General features: G+C 35.2%; 1 protein-coding gene across 4 annotated transcripts in view; it reads right to left on the bottom strand.

Moving 5' to 3' along the window:
• Window positions 1-18,387: 18,387 nt before the first annotated feature.
• The window catches only part of LOC112049579 (kinesin-like protein CG14535), a 413,102-nt gene continuing 408,816 nt past the window's right edge, over window positions 18,388-22,673 (bottom strand). For all 4 annotated transcript variants that reach the window (XM_052883591.1, XM_052883593.1, XM_052883594.1 and 1 more), the window contains one exon: window positions 18,388-22,163. In XM_052883591.1, the coding sequence (XP_052739551.1) occupies window positions 19,486-22,163 (2,678 nt within the window). In that variant the 3' untranslated portion in view covers window positions 18,388-19,485. The remainder of the gene's footprint in view (window positions 22,164-22,673) is intronic.

Here is a 22,673-nt window from a genome sequence, read left to right as displayed (position 1 = left end):
CACGCAGAGAATCAAGATAATTCTCTGCATTTCCTTCACCGTTTGAGATACGTGATATTTAATTTCTTTAAATGCACACAACTGAAAAGTTGGCTGTGCACGCCCCGGACCGGATTCGAACTCACACCCTCCAGAATCGGAGGTTCGTTTTCTCGATCATAGTTGATCTAAGAGTACTGTTAGGTGAATGGACTGTTTATGTGCCAATGTTCTATGTACTACAGGTAGGTGTATTCATAAATTAGGTACCTACTAAGCAGTTAAGTAGGTTGTGTCGATACTGTGGATCGTATGAGTTTCTTTTTAACAGCCTTCAAAAGGAGGATTTTGAATTGTATGTATGTGCGAGGTTTTCTCGATCATTGTTGATCTTGTTTAATTTGAATGCGATTCGATTTTCTTAGAAAAAACATAATTTAATGTTTAATTTTGAGAGCTCTTGGATTCGATTTTCGATTTTGATTTATTTAGAATGTATTTATCTTCAGTTAAAACGCGTTCCTTTAGACAACATCAGCAATGCTTGACGGTGGTAAATTCCCGGAATGACATGTTACAGATAAAAGAGACTGACCGCCAAATAACGGGATGTCTAGTTTGGAGATGCTAGATATTTTAAAGTATTTTTTCACCTAATTTAATTCTTTCTTTTCTCTAGAGTCTAACCAAACGTTTGACGAACTCGTCCAAACTCCATAATTGGTTACGGTACTCATCTATACCTAGTAGGTAAAAGCATATTAAGCTGACTATCTTTCAGCTTTTACAAAATGACGTCTTTCTGGCTTCTGGCTGTCAAAAAAACAAAAAAAGGTCCATGTAATTCACTTTTTTTAGATAACCTTAAAAGATACTTAAATAATCCTTAAATAAGAATATTTTTGTTGCATACCTTTTACAGTTTTTATTTTAGTACAAAAAAGTGATTTACTTTACATAAAATTGAATGAACATTGTTAATAATAGCCTGCCCAAAACTTATCAGATACTTTTAAAAAAGTATCTTTTAAGCAGCAAAGTTACCTACTTATGTATTCAGCAACTTTCAGGAGATGAAAATTCTTTGATGAATAATTTATTTTGTGACTTTCCTTTCGCTATTATTAATACATTACCAAAATTATGATAAGTCCCAGGCCTCAAAATGATTTCTTGTATATGATGTAATATATTTAGAATTATTTTTGAAAGATTTACTATCTAACTAACTAAATATAGCTTGGCAAATCCGTTTGTTACACTACCGATGCCCCGGGCGCACGACTTTACACCCGCGCAGTCCATCCCCCCAGTCCCGAATGTCATGGGAATATCATCAACTTGCCAGGTTATAATCGGACTCACCGAGAGGTCATGAGTTTTATCCCCACCAGAAGTATTTTACCATTAACACTAGTTATTTAGTAACTATCATTAGTAGGTACTTATATGTATTCCGTGGTAAAGTACAAAATCCTTACACGGTTTTTCCGACAAATCGTAAGGGAAGTGGAATATTGAATATATTAAATCATTGTTTAAGAAAAAAAATTGCCTATACCAACTTTCTAACTATGTTGCAACTGAGAAATATTGAAAACTTACCCCATATTTCTTAATCACAAGACTTGCATCCTGCAGCTCAGGATCTTATTCACATAGCCACCATTGGCCTAACGTAGCAATTGCAAAATTTTAAAATATATATTATTATATTTATATTCTTCCAATTGAATTTTTCGTCCATATATTGAATTTTTCATCATCATTATTATGAAGCCATATTCGGCTCAATGCTGAGCTCGAGTCTCCTTTCAGAATGAGAAGGGTTAGGCCAATAGTCCACCTCGCTGGCCCAATGCGGATTGACAGAAACACACGCATAGAATTGAGAAAATTCCTCACGATGTTTTCCTTCACCGTATGAGACACATGATATTTAAATTCTTAACATGCACACAACTGAAAAGTTGGAGGTGCATGCCCCGGGCCGGATTCGAACCACACTCTCCGGAATCGGAGGCAGAGGTCATATCCACTGGACTATCACGGTATTACCGAAAAAGGGTTAGGCTAACAAAGAAATACGTTATTGGGTAAATTGCGATTTTTCTTGTAAGAGAAATCGTACTTTACAATATTGGTAAGTATGTATTTAAAAAGAAATGTGCCCACATTGTATGGCAGGACAAGATTGGGGCCACAGCTGTATGCTCACACGGAAGGGGCATTGTGTGCGTCCCCGCTCTTGGGGACAGGACAGGGACATGTTTGTAAACTTCTTGGGCACATGTGTATCTATTGTTAAAATGCAAAATCTTGTAAATATAAAGTACATTTTTAACAAGGAACAGAATAGCTCTGGATCCTTTTGAAGGCAACTTTTATATGTGATTGGAATTCAATGATTTGTTTTTACGGGTTGACTCGGGGTACGTTGTACCATCTAGAGTTGATTTCACTTATTTATTAGAACAATATAATAAACTAGCAGAACTTGGAGGGTTCTCCCACGCAGTTTTTGTTTGGCCGTGGCTAGTTACCACCTTACCAATAAAGACATACCGCCAAGCGATTTAGCGTTCCGGTACGAAAGGGGTGAGGATTTTCATCCTCCGCCTAACAAGTTAGCCCGTTTTCATCTAAGGTTGCATCATCAATTACCATCAAGTGAGATGTAGTCAAGAGCTAACTTGTAAAGAATAAAAAAAAAATAGGAATATTCCATAGGAATTAGGGCATAAAATATAGCCTATGCAACACTTTAAATGTAGCTTTGCGTTGATGAAAGAATTTTTCAAATCGGTCAAGTAATTTTAGAACCTTTTCAATGCAAACAAACCAATTTGATATTTTGAAACAATTTGATAATTGTCTTGATGATAAATGGACTACACGTCTACTTCAATGGATTCAATGGGATATGTCAGCTTCGTTATATATTCGTACAAATGTTCCCGTAGAATTAAATATAACTCAATCACTGTTTGTGTTTTGAGAAATGAGTATTGCTGTGGTGAACAATAAAGTCCAGGCAAATCATTGTTTAGCACATGTTGTACTAACATTAAAGCTATTAGTTTTCCATTTATAGGCGCAATAATTTGGTGTCCAAATTGGCTAAACCTAAATTTAGTGCTGGAAAGCGTTCGGGATATTGCGGGTCATTAAACTTGTCCCCAAACCGGGACGCATCGATTGGTTCCGGATAAAATATCACCCAACCAATAAGCCCAATATAACGTTACAATATGTTTGTCTGCAATACTATTGCACGATAATACTTTAAATAAATTTTGTACTGGTATTTGAACTATAATCTTATGGATAGTAGCCTTATTTTAAATCTAAGAGTACCTACACCTATATATACACATAGGAGTATATCATACACACATAAATCTTTACATCATCATTACGATTTCTTTTTTTGTTATTATTGAGAAAGAATACAATAAGGAAATTAAGCTAACTTATCCTAATAACTATACAAATCGTGCCCACGTGGAATGATGGCAAGAATACTGACTGCATCTCCGCGCTGGACAGCCAGGCTGATCCTTTGCGCAAAAAATGATCCAGCCCTTCTGTCACCAGTCGAGGCAACTAGCCGCGGTGAAATGATTCTGTAATTAATTACAATTAATTAGTAATTTATTACAATCACTATCAGATGTTAATGATAACGAGCTTAACTGCATTGCGAGACACGGGAGTGTAAGGTGTAACACCATCACTCAGGGCTGAAATTTTTTAATAAAAACGTAGAAAAAAAAGTGGAAAAGTAAGTAAAAAGACTATTTCATAGTTATAGGCGTTGGTTATTCTATTTGTGGTCACACACAGGTGACATTTATTTGTCTAAATTACCACTAACAAGCCATATTCGGGTCACTGTTGAGTCTTCTCTCAAAATGAGAGGGGTTAGACCTAGTCCATCACGCTGGCCCAATGCGGATTGGCAGAATTCGCACACGTAGAGAACTGAGAAAATTCTCGATTATGCAGGTTTCCTCACGATGTTTTTCCTCTAATTTCTTAAAATGCATACAACTGAAAACTTGGAAGTGCATGCCCCGGACGGGATTCGAACCTACGCCCTCCGAATCGAAGGCAGATGTCAAACCCACTAGGATATACTTAATTTGTCTATTAAGTATATTTTTAATATTAGTTGGTAGTGTAAGTATAGATACAAAAAAGTTCACGAAACTTTTGAAATACACGCCCGTTTTATATACTTGCATTACACAACCCTTATCGGTATATCAAATCTCTGATTTACAACAGAATTTATTAAGGGTAGAATTTTACAGCAGCCCACGTTAAATTTTATAGGCAATCCCCTAGAATTTTTTATTGAAGACAATAAGGGGGTGTCTAATAAAAAGCGAATGATGAGCTCCGAATAGAATAACGAATGTGCCCGGTGTATAAAACCTTATGTAGGCTTTATCATAAATTCCCCATCAAAATTTTGATTGTGATGCGTAAAATACGGGTAACAGAGATATTTGGAAGATATTGTTTGCAACATTTTTCTAAAATAAGACTGGAATAGAAGAAAATCACATTGCATTATAATTTATATTTATATTTTTTTTGTTGATTTAAATGTACTCGTATTTCAATGCATGCGGTTTTTTTCTTTTAAATTTTATCTATATTCTTTTACCTATGTATAGCTGTAAAAATGTTTAACTTTAATTAGTATTATAATTATAAAGATAATCTTATTATTTAGAGCATGTAGTGTTAACCTATAAGTGGCCAAACATTTTGCCTTGTTACCTATGTTTTTAAAATATTATATAGCTGTAAGAAATGTAAGGTTGTTGGTAAACCAAATAAATTAAAAAAAAAAACATATTTGAGATTTTCATCCAAATATTTTTAAGTCGTTAGAATTTTTATATAATTGAATAGATTATAAATACCAAGTATGCTAAGTATGATTGTAATGGTCCGAGGAAGAATTACTCTTCTGCCTTAAAGTAACATCTAGGTATGTATTCAGGCCTGAACGTGAAGGGTACATAGCTATAGGTATAGGACGAGTCTCCTCTCAGAATCAGTGGGGTTAGTCCTTAGTCCACCAGCCGGCCAAATGCGGATTGGCAGGCTACTAAGAATAAAGAAGGGGAAAGATAATTAAGAAAATTCTCTGGTATGCATGGTTTCCTCACGATGTTTTTCCTTCACCGTTTGAGACACGTGATATTTAATTTCTTAAAATGCACATAACTGGGAATGTATTCGTAGCTGTGTTTATTTCATAAATTCTATATTCATTTAATCTCCGGTAAGAATTGTCCATATTACCATTATTAGAGACCTAAATTAGTATTAAAGGCATTACCGCGGATCGGATTTGCGAACAATCCGAGAAATAACGCGATTACATCGGTGGAGTGTGCGGAATCTTTATAAATTGCGAAATACGTAATAAAAAGTCGCGCTAATGCTAGTAAATGTTTTTGTTCTATACTATTGGTACGAAAGTTACTTGGATTTCACTCGAAAAATAAGTTAATTAAAAAGATCAATGTGAAAATTAAGTGACGTTAAACATACGTATCTACATAATTACCTATTATCATGTCCTATCCTTGAGATTTCATTTTATTTTAGACTAAAAGTCGAAGATTTGGCAGACGCGCTTCAAACTCTGGCTCAAAAATCAGAGCAAGTGCGTAAAGTGAATAAAAAATCATTATTTCAAATACATATATTTGTTTATAGTATCTTAAATAAACTTTATCAACACCAAATATTTCGACCGCAGAGTAGTGTCGTAGGTACCTACTGGCAGCATTGCCTCATTGAATAAACTTGAAAAGTTATATCTTGGACAAAAACACTTTTTTTTTATCAGAAATCACGCGCTTGCTTGACCAAAATCATTTCTGATCGTCATCAATTATGCTGACTATGCAGGAATGCGCTTACTTAAAAGATAGCCTATTCACTCTTTACTTAAGAGATACCCATATTGTAGGGAAAACATAAGCCGGCAGTGGCAGGGCATTCCACATCTTTGTCATCATCTTCATTATCAACCCATATTCGGCTCACTGTTGAGCACGAGTCTCCTCTCAGAATGAGAGGGGTTAGGCCTATAGTCCACCACGCTGCCCAAAGCGGATTGGCAGACTTCACACACGCAGAGAATTAAGAAAATTCTCTGGTATGCAGGTTTCCTCACGATGTTTTCCTTCACTGTTTGAGACACGTGATATTTAATTTCGTAAAATGCACACAACTGAAAAGTTGGAGGTGCATGCCCCGGACCGGATTCGAACCCACACCCTCCAGAATCGAAGGCAGATGTCATATTCACTAGGCTATCACGGCTCACCACCGTTGCACTCGTAGTTTAATATAAGGAATATAACAATTTTGTTACACATAAGGAATGTCTAATAAAATTGTCAGTTTTTGTTAGATGCAAATGGTAGGGGTAAAACTCACTAATTCGCCACGAGAGTCTTATGTAGATAAATCGCTTACACTTGTTTACGGGGACTTACAATCACAGCAGATTTTATGTTTGCATTAGTTGTAAATTCTGTTTATAACTTACCTGCTTGGAGAAATTAAAATACATACATTTGCATTTGTTTGTTTTCTATGTAAGTACGTAAGTATTACCTACAAATGAAAATCTAATGTATGCTAACGTTTTGACGTTTTGGAACATCGTGTGTGAGGCTGCTCAATACAAGATTTTAGATGTCAGCGGTAACGTGGGGCGGCAGCAGGGTATCACCGCGCCCACCTGCGCGTAGCGACATCCGCAGCTGATATTCGAGACGTCACAAAGATTGCATCCGACTTTACCCAGTAGTAGGTCCTAGGTTCAATCCCTGGCTGAGCTGATTCTTAATTGGTCCAGGTCTGGCTAGTTGGAGGCTTCGGTGGTGGCTAGTTACCACCCAAAGACGTACCGCCAAGCGATTTAGCGTTCTGGTACGGTGTCGTGTAGAAACCGAAATGGGTCATCCTACAGCTAACAAGTTAGATTGCATCATCACTTGCCATCATGTGACATTGAAGTCAAGGGTAACTTGTAAAGAATAAAAAAAAAACCTCCAACCAAGACCAAAACTCAAGTAGCAAAAGCATCAAACACCACATTGTCATGTTAGATATTATTGTGTTAAAATCTTGGCAGGTAATGTGATAGTTAGTCGAAAACTTAAAATTGAAGTTATGGGGGATCCAAATACCCCATAGTCCAAGAAGAGCCTATTACAAACTCAGCCAGGGTCTCCAAAATGCCTTGAATCGAGAAGATCACACAACAAACTCAGAGCTTTTTTATCGCCATTTAACAATGTTTAAGTACCCAGTCACATAATTTTTCATTTAATTTCCAAGCTGAAGATTCCTTCTGAATCATGGCTATTTTTATTCCATCAATTTGAAGATAGAGTCTCGAGGTTGTGCCTATTTTTCAGCAGTTACCAAACATCAGATTCCCGGTATCTCGAGGAGTCGAGTGTAAACATTGCAAAGTGCGTGCTTTAACTTTGAGCCGCCGTCGACGTCTCTCAAATCCTGAGAAATCGCGCCGGCTACAGACGGCTTTCAACACGTTTTAGAGTGTGGCGCAAGTCTAAAGATGTAGAGATTTTTGTATTAATAAATTATATCGCACTTATATCGTGCTATTTACCGTTCAGTAACTTTGGAATTAAATTTTTTAAATATATTTTGGCAGTCACTAGTTCTCCTTTTATAACTATTAAAGAAAAATATTGGACACCAAGGACTGAAATCGAATGATAACTGTTATGTGACAGTTATCATAAAATCGAATGATAACTGTTATGTGACAGTTATCATTCGATAGTAGTCGTCAAAAGTTATTGACACTTATAGCCAAGTGGCACATCGATTTTCTTTCTATGATCGCAAACGCTACGAAACCTAGAAAAATGTATGGGTATGACAGATCTTGATCACATGACCTGTCGATAGCAAATGTAATTACGTACATACATTTTTCTAGTTTTCGAAGCGTTTGTGATCGTAGAAAGAGAATCGTCGTGACTTGGCTACAGGGGCTGTTTTCTTTATAAATTCTAGACTCAGTGTTATATTCTCCGAGATCGAAATATCAAAAGAGACTGGTAAAAAGATTTGTTATTGAAACTCTTCAAAGTTTATTTAGTACAATTCCATCATGTGTATTGATTTTGATTTTTGATTTTTAAATGTCTTTATTATATAATATATTGTAACAGTGTTGTTAGAACAATAGACTTATAAATATTTCTTATTGCTAACATGCTATGGTCATTTGTTTGTACAGGCTTACACACCTTTATAAACATTTAGAATAATGGCAGGAAAAATATTAGGACATAATTTACAAAGTAACAAACTATTATTAACTTAAGACATGCTGGTACCAACCTACCACTGCTAAGCGCCCTTTTGTTGCAAGCAATTATGATAATACATGTAGGTACATTACTATTAATTATATTATTACACAGAAGTAATTTCATCATCAATCAATCATTATGTATTGAAATCTTTAAATGATTTTTGAAGTAATTTCGAATTTCAGTAAAAGTTTTCATTGAGATTTCTATAAAACAAAATAATACTACGCTTTGTATGTATACCTAGTTTACACTTCAAAACAGAATCTTATTAAGATTCTCTTAAGATACAAAACGCTGAGCTTATAACCTTGGGCAGTATGTTGTCTTCACTGGGATAATGCAGATTGATTCGGCTCAACTCTGAGGAGACAAATTCGATTTCAGACCGCGGGGTTTGACGCGGTGAAAAATATAGCAGAATCCAAGCCGAGAGTACCAACTCATAGATGGCAATCTCGTGTACCATTAGGCACCTAATAAAAGATTCCCACCAGTTTTACAATTTAGGATTCCGTAAGAGTTATCGATAGAGAAGTAATTCTTCTTCGGGGGACGAATACTCATTGCTCAATGCCGTGCCTCAACGGTGAAGGAAAAACGTCGTGAGGAGACCTGCATACCAAAGAATTTTCTTAATTCTAAGTGTGTAAAGTCTGCCAATCCGCATTGGGCCAGCGTGGTGGACTAAGGCCTAACTAGGTAACTATAGTATGCGCATTATCATCTGAGTCGTCCGGTCATAAAAGTCAAAAAAGATAGGAATGTGCAGCGCGCCTACCTGCGCACCCTAATTATCGATAAACGGCTACCTGCGCACGTGCTAATGATGAGTCAATAATGATTTGGACGATTCTGATTGGTCGGTTTCTAATGTAATTGCATTGCGTATTTTTTTTGCTATAAATGTGTTTACTGCAATTAAATAAATACATTCATGTGTTACTCGTTGCGCACTATGGATACTAATATATAATAAATTTGGCAGAAGACGAAGATTCTGATGATGAAGACTCAGATGAAGATTAATTTTATTTAGTTAATAATTATATAATATGAAATATGTATTATATTAAATCAAATATTGTTATTTTTTTTAATTTTGTGAACAAGATACGATAATAAACTTTACTTATCGATAATATGTCTTTCATTGTTACACCCTTCACTAGACGGCTCCATAAGACCCATAAGTGCAAGCGAGATAGATATAGAGAAATGATTTATGGCCCTAAGACTCAGTTGTTAATGCTATTAGTATAAGGTAATGGGGATGATGATTAGGTTTAAATATATTGATTTTAATGATACATTCGGGTAAATAAGGTCAATGTTAACTAATTTATACATAAAAAGCAAAGATAGACTGGATATTTGCAAAATAAATAAGATTATAAAATTTCAAAATCTTTTAAAAATATTTTATCAATTTTATTTATACAGTTTTAGCTTACTTACATTAAATGTGACATTTTTTAATATATGAACTATAAACATAAACGCAGAAATAACAAACATATTAGTAATTTTGTTTAAACGCCCATACAAATCTAACGATCATAAATTGCCTACGACGTCATAAGTTCGTACCAATTTGTATGGGGCGTTTTTCAGGGATCCGCGGCAGCGCCGCAAATCTGACACTTTAAATCCCTGTAGCTCCGAAAGTAATTATAGCAGATACCCTGTTACTTTTACAAAATTGCTTTACTATTAGCAATTTAGCATACTCTTAATTTATATACAATTTAAAAAACTGTCGTCATCCTTAACGGCTAATAATGTATTGTGGGATAGACTGACTGATGCAAGCTTTGATATAAAAAATCAGTTCAAAACAAGTAGATTATAAAAAAAATATTCGTACAGAAAAACAAAATGTGTCGACTAGCTTAAATCGGATTACCTTTTCTATTTCCGATTTAAACCAAAGCCTATATGAATTTCTGGTTTTGAATGGAGGTTTGCGGTCCGATATATATTTTTTATTTCGGATTTAACAAACGGATAAACTGGTTTCGCTATTCTGTCTAACCAAAATATGTGATGACTACAATGTCATAGATAATATGACACTGAAATAATTGTAACTTTGTAGTTTTATGTTTTACTAGAGCATTTTATTAAAGAGTTTATTCAAGGAAGTATTATCGCCATGCAGACATGAAGTTAACTATAATATAAAATGAACTTTTTGCAAATATTCTTGGATTTTTTTAGTACATTAGCTTGCTAGTACAATTCGTTATCAACCTATACTCGGCTCACAGCTGAGCTTGAATCTCGTCTCAGAATGAGAGAGGTTAGGCCAATAGTTCACCACACTGGCCCGATGCGGATTCGCAGACTTGACACACGCAGATAATTAAGTAAATTCTCTGTTATGCAGGTTTCCTCGCGATGTTTTCCTTCACTGTTTGAGACACGTGATATTTAATTTCTTAAAATGCACACAACTGAAAAGTTGGACCGGATTCGAACCCTACGGAATTGGAGGCAGAGGTCATATCCACTGGGCTATCACGGCGACATTTTTGTGTGTTTTTATCGGTAATTTCTGTTGGGGCTTAAAGAATTTAATTTTTTTAATTTTCATTAAATTTTAATAACACATAATAACTTAAAAAAAAAACAATAATAGTTTGACTTAACGTTAACTTAAAAAGATTTCCATTATTCTATTAATTTTTAACCATAAAATACAAATCGTAGTAATCGTAGTCTCCTTCTTTGTTGCGGAACTTGCAAGGGACTTTACCACTAAAAGTTGCATCTTCCAAAATAATCCTGGAAAAATCCCTGAAATATTGAGCTAAACTAAATAGGTGCGCTTACGGAAGCTGTTTTCCTAATGATATTGGTTTTCCCCCTCAATCTCAATTCTTAAACATAACGGCAAAATCTTTTTAGCGCCCGATAATCGTTATGGGCTAAGCATCTGCCACTTTGGCAAATTATTGGGAGATTTTCAAGAAAAAGTTCTGTAGCTCTTAAACTAAACTCTGCTAAGTAATTTTTAGACAATTGCGAGACGACCATTTATTTAAAGCGAATAATTTACTAAATATAAGAATATTATACTTTATTAAATTATTGAAATCCTCAAAATGTATTTAATACTTTAATTAAAATACCTTTTAATTCAATAAAAAATCGATTTTGAGTTTATTCGTTTTATTAATATGTCAATACAATATTCTAAAATACCATGCACGCAAAATTGCACGTCTGTGAAAACTATTCGAATTATATTTTTATAGTAATTATTAATTTAAATCAACTCTTGATGCTACTTTAATAACAAAATTATAAAAACTTTTTTAACCGATATGATTTGAATAAGCATATAAGTTTATACTGTCATTGCTTTACACGTGTTGCATAAAGACTTAGGTTTTTGTTTATAGCGTCTTTTGTGTTAATATTTTGAAATCTTCATTTTTGCTCTTATCTACTTTCTTGGAAGCTGTGGTAAAGTTGTCACCCTAGCTCTGAGGGTAAACGTAGTGTTTGATAGCATGATTTTCCCGAGGCGTAAGGAGAATGTTAAATTACAGGCGAAATGAAAGATAATAGGCATTCCCCTTAAAAAGTTTTTTTGCAGGGAAAACTTTGTACCCTATAAGATTTTCGAATTACCCCAAGGGCGTTGGTAACTTTCGGGCTCGAGTTTTATTTTATTTATTCATGGGCTCCGAGATTTCGACTCGGTTCGCTCAGTTTAAAATGTTTATTTCTTCCCAAATTACTTTTTACGACGGAGCTGATTTATATAATATAATTTAAATCTGCGTATTGTAGCGTATTTTGATGTGACACAGATCAGATTTGTTTTATAGTCTTGTCCAATTTTCTTTACAACTAAAGACAAATGTATAATTAACATATGTCTTTCACTTTGTTGGAAGGGGAATGATAATATTGGTCTAGTTCCTGATATTCTGTTAAAAAACCTATATTTAAAGTACATATGTTTTCCGCCGTAGTTGAAAATAAGTTAAAATACCTGGTACCTAATACATGGTAATTATTTTTTTTTTTCAAATTATTTTACAGACAGTTAAGTAAATATATTTTAGAATATGCCGTATTGCTATAGATAATTATTACACAATGTTATAAATACGCTGATATATATAGTTTGATGCAATGATATTTGTTTAATGTGGTAATGAGCTAATTTTGGTATAGCTAATTTATATATATTGTAAAATTAGTAAATCAGATTAATTTATTGTAAATGCGAGTTCTGAATGTGATGCAGGATTTCGATCTTGGGTCGCTTAATTATTTTATAATTTTTTAATTAGTTTGATTTTAAATTATAGTAGGCTTCATGATAACGGTAAAGTTGCCTCGTCTAGTCAAGATACGTTGAATAAAGTGAACTAAATTTTTATCTATTCGAACGCATTGGTCTTATTGCCCTGTTACTAAACTAATTTATTTAAATAAAGAATTTATGAAAGTGGGCGTAGATAATGTCATCATCATCATTAATTTCACTGAATTTAAATAAATATAAAAGCGAAAGGTCATCACGAAATATTGAAAACCGCTAGGTTTAATAAGATAACATTTGGCAGGGATGTAGATTATAGTTGGTTGACGTCCGCTAAAAACACAATTCGCGACAGGGTCAGATTAAAGAGGTCTAATGGTGGACGAAGTCCTGAAGGTCCACTAGTTTCATATAATTTCATTGACATGTTCAATAATTTTGCAAATGCCTAGTCATTAAATAATTTAATAAAATGAGTTACTTATCTATATTGATATTATAAAGCTGAAGAGTTTGTTAGTTTGCTTGAACGCGCTAATCTCAGGAACTACTGGTACGATTTGGAAAATTCTTTCAAGTGTTAGATAACCCATTTACCGAGGAAGGCTATAGGCTATATTTTATCCTCGTATTCATACGGGAACGGGAACCACGCGAGTGAAACCGCGCAGCGTCTAGTTAATTATATTACCAGGAGTTGCGTAGTATTGTGTAAGAACATCAGGCACGTTACGTATCGTACGTGGTGAGAATACGCGGGGGTTGACAACGACACCTTACGCGTCTGTAAATTGGATGTGGATCGTTCGAGATAAATAGATGGTCTATATCAATGATGATAAATACTGTTAGATGTGTTACTAGGTCATGAAATAAGGCGCTCAAAAGAGAAAATTTCCACATCTCAATGTCAGTTGTGGTCCACAATGAGCGTTAATTTACCTAATAATACCTAAATATCGTCTACACTGCACAATGTCAATCAATCAATGAATCAATTTATTTATTTGCAGATACATGCATTATATATACAGGTGGTCGGTAGATGTAGATGGTAAATGTATCTTGCCAATTAGGCATGCAAATTATTTATTAAGTATTTAATGATTCAAATGGCAATTTCAACATTTAAAATTTACATCTTTACAATAATTTTATAAGTAAACATTTTATAATTATATTACTAAAAATGTCGAGTTGTGTGTTCAGGAAGAGTAAAAACCATATCTACATAAACAAATAATGGAATTAAAAACGAAATTGTGCATGTCTCATGCGCTCAGTTTTGTAGCCTATTATTCAGATCATTTTTTGCAGTGATTTTATTTTAGGGACGTAACCGATCTATAGTATAAAATTATCATTGGTCTATATGATGTCTGTTATGCAAAGTTATCGGGACAATATAAAGAATATTCATTATCTATCTATTACTTCAACAGCCTCCGTGGCGCAGTGGTATGGGCGGTGGGCTTAGAATGAGGTCCTGGGTTCGATCCCCGGCTTGGCCGATTGAAGCTTTCTTAATTGGTTCAGGTCTGGCTGGTGGAGTAGCTACATTTCGATGAGACGATCAACTTTTTTAGTTACGAAAATTCTTGATTCTGGTAGCTAACTGAGTAACCAGGAAATGAAAATTTCTGAGCGTCGGATCGTGATAATATACTACGCAATTTGTAGGACAATGTGTAACAACTTTTTACTAATCTCGTTATTGATACAAATTTGGAGGAGAGTAGGGTATCAAAAGTTGTTACTAAACCGGATGTTTTTTTACTGTTGATTAATTAATAGTTATACGACTTAACAGCCACAATGTCTTACAAATTCCGTGGTTATATTACACGAAAAATCAACTTGTTAGTAATCAGGTGTAAAAAATGATCTACGGATCCCGAACTATTAGTACAGGGGACATTCGCCAGGACCACGTCCTACAATGCTTGTCCTGAGACCATCTATCGAGGCATAGGTTATCTGCCCCTAATAATTATCACCGTGCCGTGGTATGGGTAGACCCTACATACGCTGGAACCGCAATGGAAACAAAGTTATTAAAAATAGCAATCCTTGGAAGAGGCCTTCACCTGAGAGGGGTTCCTGATAGTATAAATATAAATAAGTTAAAAGTGGTACATTGTAAATATTATCCTTTCTTTGTCTGTTTAAAAAAATCTTTATTTAAAATAACGTACCAGATTGTAAAATCTATTTATGAAATAAAAGGCTTTTTTTTGTTTTTATTTTTATTTTTTTTATTTTATTTATTTAATAATTATCACATGTACAACTTTGTACATTTAGTACACTCTACACTCTAGAGCCAAGTTACTAATCTTTATAGTTCGGAGCGTATATTACTATTGCGTAGTTTTAAATGAGATAACTATTTCATATTAATACACGTATATAAAGATGCTTTATTCACACGAAGAAGTATCAAGAGGAACCAAATTATGATTGCTTAACTCCCGTGATTAGTGCAACTGGGTATCGGAACGGTTTAACGTTATTAGCAATACCCACATAACTACCCGTATCTATGAGTATGTTGCAGGGAGATATAAAATTCGGCATTTTTATGAATTTTCCTATTTAAAATGATATTCTATACACCTTCTTATTTTATCCTTTGTTATATTATTTTAATTTAAAAGGAAACGTTTGATGAGCGAGTACATAAGCAACATAAGAATTTTCCAAGAGCCATGATAGCCTAGGCTAGAGGATGTGATCTCTGACTTTGATCCGGAAGGCGTAGGTTCGAATCCGGTCCGGGGCATGCACCTGCAACTTTTCAGTTGAGTATGTATATTTTAAGAAATTAAAGGTAAAAGAATAACATCGTGAGGAAACCTAAGAATTTTCTTAACTCTCAACGTACCTAAGTGAAGTCTGCCAATCGGAATTGGGCTAACCCCTCTAAGTCTAAGAAAAGACTCATGTTCAATAATGAGCCGAACACGAATTGTTAATGATGGTGATCATGATTATCATTTTAAGTTTCACTTTAGTGCTATATCACAAATGCAACTTAGTGCTGTAATAAGGCATTAGCGGTTAACCGCGCGGCTAGTCGCTTTTCCAGTTTGACATGCAACCGCTTTCGATTGTACGCACTTAAAACCGCCACATATTAAACTGGAAAAACGGCTAGTTATAGCGTTAGGTACCCAAGCGCCTTACAGCGTTATGGCACTTAGACAATATAGAGTGAATGTACCTATATAGGTTTTAGGTAAAAATAAATGTATATGAGCATCTTTTGTCAGTAAAGAAATTACCAAAAACTTCTAACAATTTTGTATGCATCTAGAAATTTTGCAAGATCACTGATATCATAATTTCCCTGCAACATGTACATACTATATTATTTCCGAACAGTTTTCTTTGCGCGTCACGTCCTAATATTTTCACATAAATATAAACTCATGATGCCTCTTTATGGGAAGGGGTTAAGGTTGAATATCGCTTGGTTTCATTCGTAGACGAAGTTCCGATATGTCGTGTTTGGCGTTCGCGTCACGTTCCGGGTTCGACTCCCCGCGCGACGCGTGTACCGCCTTTATCCTCCGTTATTCTTCCCGTTTTGTTCTTATTGTGGTATTATGTACCATGACAGTGCCGGCGTTATTAAATGTCTGATCATTACGTGATGTCGTTGTAAAAGATACTTACCTCGGTTTACTTGGAAGGTTGTGTTCTATGAAAGTTGTTGAGGTTTCTTTTTGAGGCAATATTTTGGTCAGTTTTCGTTGAATACTCTGGACAATAATTCCGAAATTTTACAAATAAACAGGAATAACTACCTATACATACATAATTAAACTGTGGTCAAGAGGTAAGTTATTGGACTCGATTTTCTAATTTCGAAAATCGATTTTATATTTCGATTGAACTTGGGTTAATTTTGTACAAAATTTCATGAAAATCATTTTAGCCGCTTTCGAGATTATTGTATTTATGGGTAAATATATTTATAGGTTTAATATATTTATGGGTTATCGTCATTATTAAAAACCCATATTCGACTCACTGTTGAACACGAGTCTCCTCTCAGAATGAGGGTTAGGGTTAAGTTAGTCCACCACGCTGCCCCAATGAGGATTGGCAGACTTCACACACGCAGAGATTTGAAAAAATTCTCTGGTATGGTATGTTATTTCTGAGAGGAGATTAGTGCTCAGCAGCGAGCCTTACTGAGATTTACTGTCAATGATGATGATGTTCTATAGTGTGAAAACATAACATGGATTTGTTTTCAGCTATTCAAGCATGACTAATGTGAATAATAAAAAATTTAATAAAAAAAATACAACCGACTTCAAAACCTAAACTAAAAAGCCATGTGTGAGCCATGTGATGTGGTCCTGTCAGAAATGGCTTAAATTAAGACAACACCGGCTAAGCACCGCCTTCATACCGATCAGCAGGTAGAATATATTATGATGTTATTTTTCGCTTTTTAGTTTAGGTTTTGAAGTCGGTTGTATTTTTTTTATTAAAATTTTTATTATTTTTCCATTTTTAGTGTAAAATTTCATCTCAAACGAATACATCAGACGCCTAATAACAGTCACAACTCATCTTGGTACAAAATTCTCAGCAATACAAATTAATCAAGCCCAAGAACAAGGTAGATACCGTAAACCGTTAAGGGGTTTCCTTAATTGACCTTGGTCTTCATCATCAGACCCCTAATAACAGACACAACTCATCTAGGTAGAAAGTTCTCAGCAACACGAATTAATCAAAGCCAAACACAAGGTAGTTACTGTAAACTGTTAAAGAGTTCCCTTAATTGTCCTTGGTCTTAAATGACAGTCACAACCTAGCTATGTAGAAAGTTCTCATTAATACAAATAAATCAAGCCCAAACACAAGGTAACTGCTGTAAATCGCCGAGGAGTTCCCTCGTCTGTTTTATGGCTCCATCATCAGATCGATTTTAAACCTTCATGAAATTGTAGTGCTTAAAAGTACTAAATTGAGAAGTTTACGAACATACTAGACACCAATGGGACCAAATGGGGACTATACCGTTTCAAACAAAAAAAGAATTTTTGAAATCGGTCCACGCGTCTTTGAGTAATCGGTGTACATACATAAAAAAAAAAAAAGAGAACCTCCTCCTTTTTGAAGTCGGTTAAAAAAATACCGACCGAATTGAGAACCTCCTCCTTTTTGAAGTCGGTTAAAAACATTCAAGACGCAGAGTACGATATGACAGCCGCGTGGCGCAGTGGCCACGTGGTTCCCGTTCCCGTAGAAATACGGGGATAGTATAAAGCATGTAACCTTTTTCGATAAATGGGCTATCTATCTAACACTGAAAGAATTTTTCAAATCAGACGACTAGTTCCTGAGATTAGCGCATTCACGCAAACAAATAAACAAACCCTTCAGCTTTATGATATCAGTATAGATAACTATTTATATGTAGCTAATAAGCACATTATTATATGATAATATAAAATCAGTTACTTATAAAATACTTACTTTAGATATAATATCCTTAATTCTCTGCGTGTGTCTGTCAGTCTGCCAATCCGCATTAGGCCAGCGTGGTGGAATATTGGTCTAACCCCTCTCATTCTGAGAGGAGTCACGAGCTCAGCAGTGAGCCGATTATGGGTTGATAATGACTTAAGTGCTAGATAGTGACGTGTGTACTGTATAAGTATATTTATTTATTTATATTAAGGGAGTGTAGATAAAATGAAACGAATCAGAATCGGTTCAGGTAGAACATTTTATTTTAAACTAATACGAACGCATAGTAGAATTTACGATAATATATAATATTTTAATATAATATTAAATGGTTTATAACAGAACATTGACAATAAAGCGATAACTAAGTTTACCAACATTTCATAAAGCCATAGAGATTGCAATCGAGTATGTACAGACGGACTCGCCGTGTTTTGGAGTTCAATTAATCAATATTAAAGCTATTTAGAACATGGCCATGAGACAACAGTCTTATCACTAGATAATTTTTCATATATAAATATAATATAACAACATTTGATCCATTCACTTAATAAAAGTAACAATATAAATTGCATAATCAAAAAAACTGAAGGTTTTAATGATAATATAAAATACTCTATTTGTTATGTAGACATACCTACTTATTTTTAATAAATTTTTCAAACAACACAACCAGATAATCGAAATTTAAAAGTTTAAAAAAGGCTATTTTGAAAAATAACGTTCGTTATTAAGTGATTGGAAGAAATGCGTCAAGAACATTTACAAAATTCAGTGGTAGCAAACATATTATGTATACAGTATTGCAGTTCCTTCTAAATACAATATTATTTAGATTCCAAAGAATATCGAGGAAGACTTTGTATCCTACTCTTAATAAAAAAAAACTGTTATAAAAAGCTTTAATAGTCGCTATTATAAACGTACAAACAAAATAAGACGTAGAAGACTATATAAAAGTATAAAAATGAGCAGAAATAGTAACGCTATGTGGGTCGATTGATTTTCGTTGCATAACACGTCTTGTATTTCAATATTTACAAAAGTGTTAGATACATTTTATAATACGATCCAATAAACTCACTAAGTACGTCTTTAAAAATATATTTCGGAGCAGAGCTAGAAGCTTCGTAAGGTTTAGAAAAATACAGTTGTAACCTCATTGGATCAGTGCCAAAGCTTTTGTTGTATAAATACGAGTATTTCTAGAGTACAAAAGCAGTCTCCAGATTAAATTCGGTAACGTAGCTTAATGATACGAGCTATTTAGAGTTAAACGCTAAGTATAAGTACGACTTTGTACTGTTTACATATAGTTTTTAGTTTGCTTTAATGTTAAAAGTCACTAATTTCGGGATCTGTGTCCGCGTATTTGCATGTGAAAGGGTTTCTTAACCACGAGCAAAACGATCTATCACTGTGTTGTTTATATTTGGCAGTGGTGTGTTTCTTAGCGTGCGCTCTGGCCACAGCCGCCCTACGCGTGGGATACGAGTCTAACGAAGATGCGTCTGAATCTCTGGGAACTGAATCATATCCGGATTCTGCTCTCCTAGACGTTGCCGCAGGGCTATGCTTGCCAGTTCTTGGTGTTGATTCGTGACCACTATCATACCCATCAGGTTTACAGCTGCCCACAACTCTTGCGACATTTTTATCTCCTTTTTCACATTTTTCCGATCGTGGTTCCGTGGTAACTACTGGCGGCGTTACTTCAAGATGCAAATTTGATTTAAGTTCCCGAAATGTACTAGACGGTGCACCGCTACCAGGTATACGGTTTTCTTCCCTTAAATTTGGGTCTGAAGCACCGTCTGGATGCCTCAATGATGCTATTCGGGCATCTGTTATATCATTAGCCCGATATCGTTCAAAAGGGCCGTATGAGTCGTTGTGCGCTACATCAAAGTCGTGATATGCATCACATTCTCCTACTGCACTGCCCGGTCTAGACATAGACCTCTTGCAGCTATCACAAATTTTATCACTCGGTCGATATGCAGGTTCACTATAAACGGATCCATCACCATGAAATTCTTCAGTATCTCTTACATTACACATGGATAATGATTGAAACTGTGGAGCATTTCTAGAGGCAGCTAAGTTGTTGCTATCTAATATTCTTCGTGAGCCGTACAACTCTGTCAAGCCCATAAGGTCTTCTAACCGCGACCTTGACGAGGGTAAACTCTCATGTGGATGTATATCTGTCGCATGCTCTCCATAACCTTGCGTATAGAAACCTATTGTTTGTCTAAGATATGCTTCATTCCTAATTTGTCTTTCTACTTCACTATATAAAGAGAGTGTATCTGTAAATGTCGATGCTGCAGTTAGATTTTCTTGACTTAATATTCTAAGCGGATGATCTTCACCATCTTCGTGGTCTCCAAAAAAATTATCTGAATACCCCATACAATACGCGATATCTTCTTCAGTAACTTGAAGACAACAATCTTGCATAGGAACTAATTCTAACGGTTCTTCAACTTCTATTATTTCTAAAATTTCGTCTTCATCGTCAGCTGGTCCTTTACTCATCCCATGGAGATCAATGTCTCGACTATGAGTAGAGACCAACTCGTCATCCATTCTCATTCTTTCTTTATATTTCCTATCTAAGCTTTCCATAGATACTTCTCTGCTACTTAAACTACTTGGCTGTAATAAAGGAAGTGCAGGCGGAATTTCAGCTAATTCTTCGCTATCATCATCTTCATCTGGATCATTTTTGATCGATGATGTTGTGCTAGCTGATTTCGTTAGTGGGTTTGGAGGGCCTAAATTTTCTTCTTCGATGGACATACCCTTTGAACCCGCTTTTAGACCAGTCCTAATCGTTGATTCTTCGACATGTATTCGTTTGGTAGCTTCTTTCATTTCCATTCTATGTGTCGTTTCCAGTTCATCAGGTAATCTTTGACTATCTTTAGGCATAGTTTGACTTTTATGACTTGGTGAATTGTGTCTAGATTTATGAATTTGAAACGTTTGATTTTCTACCCATTTCTTTATCATATTTTTCTTATGACTATCCATATATCCATATCCAAGACTTTCACCTCCATATGAATTTAGAACACCAACTTGCAATGGTATTGAATTAGATGACGGTATTGGCATAGACTCGAATTGAATAGGATTTTTAGGCTCTTGCATTGGACCGTCAATCCAAGTCTCTCTCTTATGACTTTGTGTTTCTTTTATTATGTGTCGGACTTCAACCAATTTTGATTTAGATATTCTTGGGCCATCGATCCATTGTTCATCACTAGTACTTTTTCCTTCTTCGCTGTGTTTAGTCACTTGTTTCTTTACAGGTGCTGCTTTTGACGTAGCAGAATGAACTGGAGAAGATTTGGGCGTGTGGACTGGCTGTGTTACATTTTTCAATGGAGATGGCTTGGGTGATGAATGTAATTTATGTATAGGGCTCTTTTCTTCGACAACTTTTGATAACGAAGATTTAAGCTTTTGGTCTGCTAATGAACCTCTTAAGGCTTTGCTTAAAGCGCATCTGTTGTCACCGGAATTTATATTCGGTATATAAACAGGTGGATGTTCACCATCTGTTGCATCGTCTAAAGGTCCAACATAAATTACAGTGTCAGCAGATAAATCACTACTCGAAGGGTCGGGTTCACTGCTACTTGGTTTGGAAGCATCTTCACCGGAACTGCCTCCAGAGCCAGCGTTATTATTTGAACTATATTTGACTTTTCTTCTTCGTAGCCTATGTATTCGCGATGCAAGTTGCAAGGTTGTAAGAGTGTCCGAATAATTTTGGAGGTTTGGAGAAACGTGGACTATCATTGCAGTGTGGCACGTTAGGGATCCCAGACATTCCTTTAGAACGTGCGTAAGGTTGTGGTCTCTATACGGCAAATGCCTTTGTCCGTTGAATATTGCAAGAAGTATATTTCCTAATCCCGAGAGAGGTATTCCGCCGTTGGTTTTTCCTCGCTCAGAGTTTCCTAAGTCTATCAAGTGCAAACGGCTGCGGCCTCCGGCAACTGCAAATAAAGAAACGTATTGTTATTTTAAATTCAACTGCACAGAGCGCGAGTTCTAGACGTTTCTACGGGAGAATAATAATCAAACATTCAGTTTTATTGAACTTGTAGAATCAACATTGCGCTTCAAATAACCATATTGAAATTTTAGTGTGTAAAGATGTATGTCAGTGAAATTATTATAGTAGGTAACATAAAAACTACTCGTAACAAAGTTGAATGTGGTTTAATAATTATGAAATAATACTATGAAAAACTAGGTTTCGTTCTTTCTAGGATTTTTATTAATTGGTTTTGGGAAGATGGAAGTGTTACAAGTCGTGTCTCGTTGAGCTGATAGTCCTGGTCATTATCATGAACACCTGATAGTGATCGTCACAAACCACACATTATCACTCCAGCCTGCCAACCTGCACGGAACAGCGTGGTGGATCCATGTTCCCTCACTTATAAAGAGGGCCCCCCTCTAGTGGGCAGTCAAAATATGCTGATAATGATGAATATTATGTG

This window comes from Bicyclus anynana, chromosome 9 (genome assembly GCF_947172395.1).
Source record: "Bicyclus anynana chromosome 9, ilBicAnyn1.1, whole genome shotgun sequence".
NCBI classification, from domain to species: Eukaryota; Metazoa; Arthropoda; class Insecta; order Lepidoptera; family Nymphalidae; genus Bicyclus; species Bicyclus anynana.
Note: the sequence above shows the minus strand (reverse complement) of the source record. Positions and strands in the feature narration are given on the sequence as shown.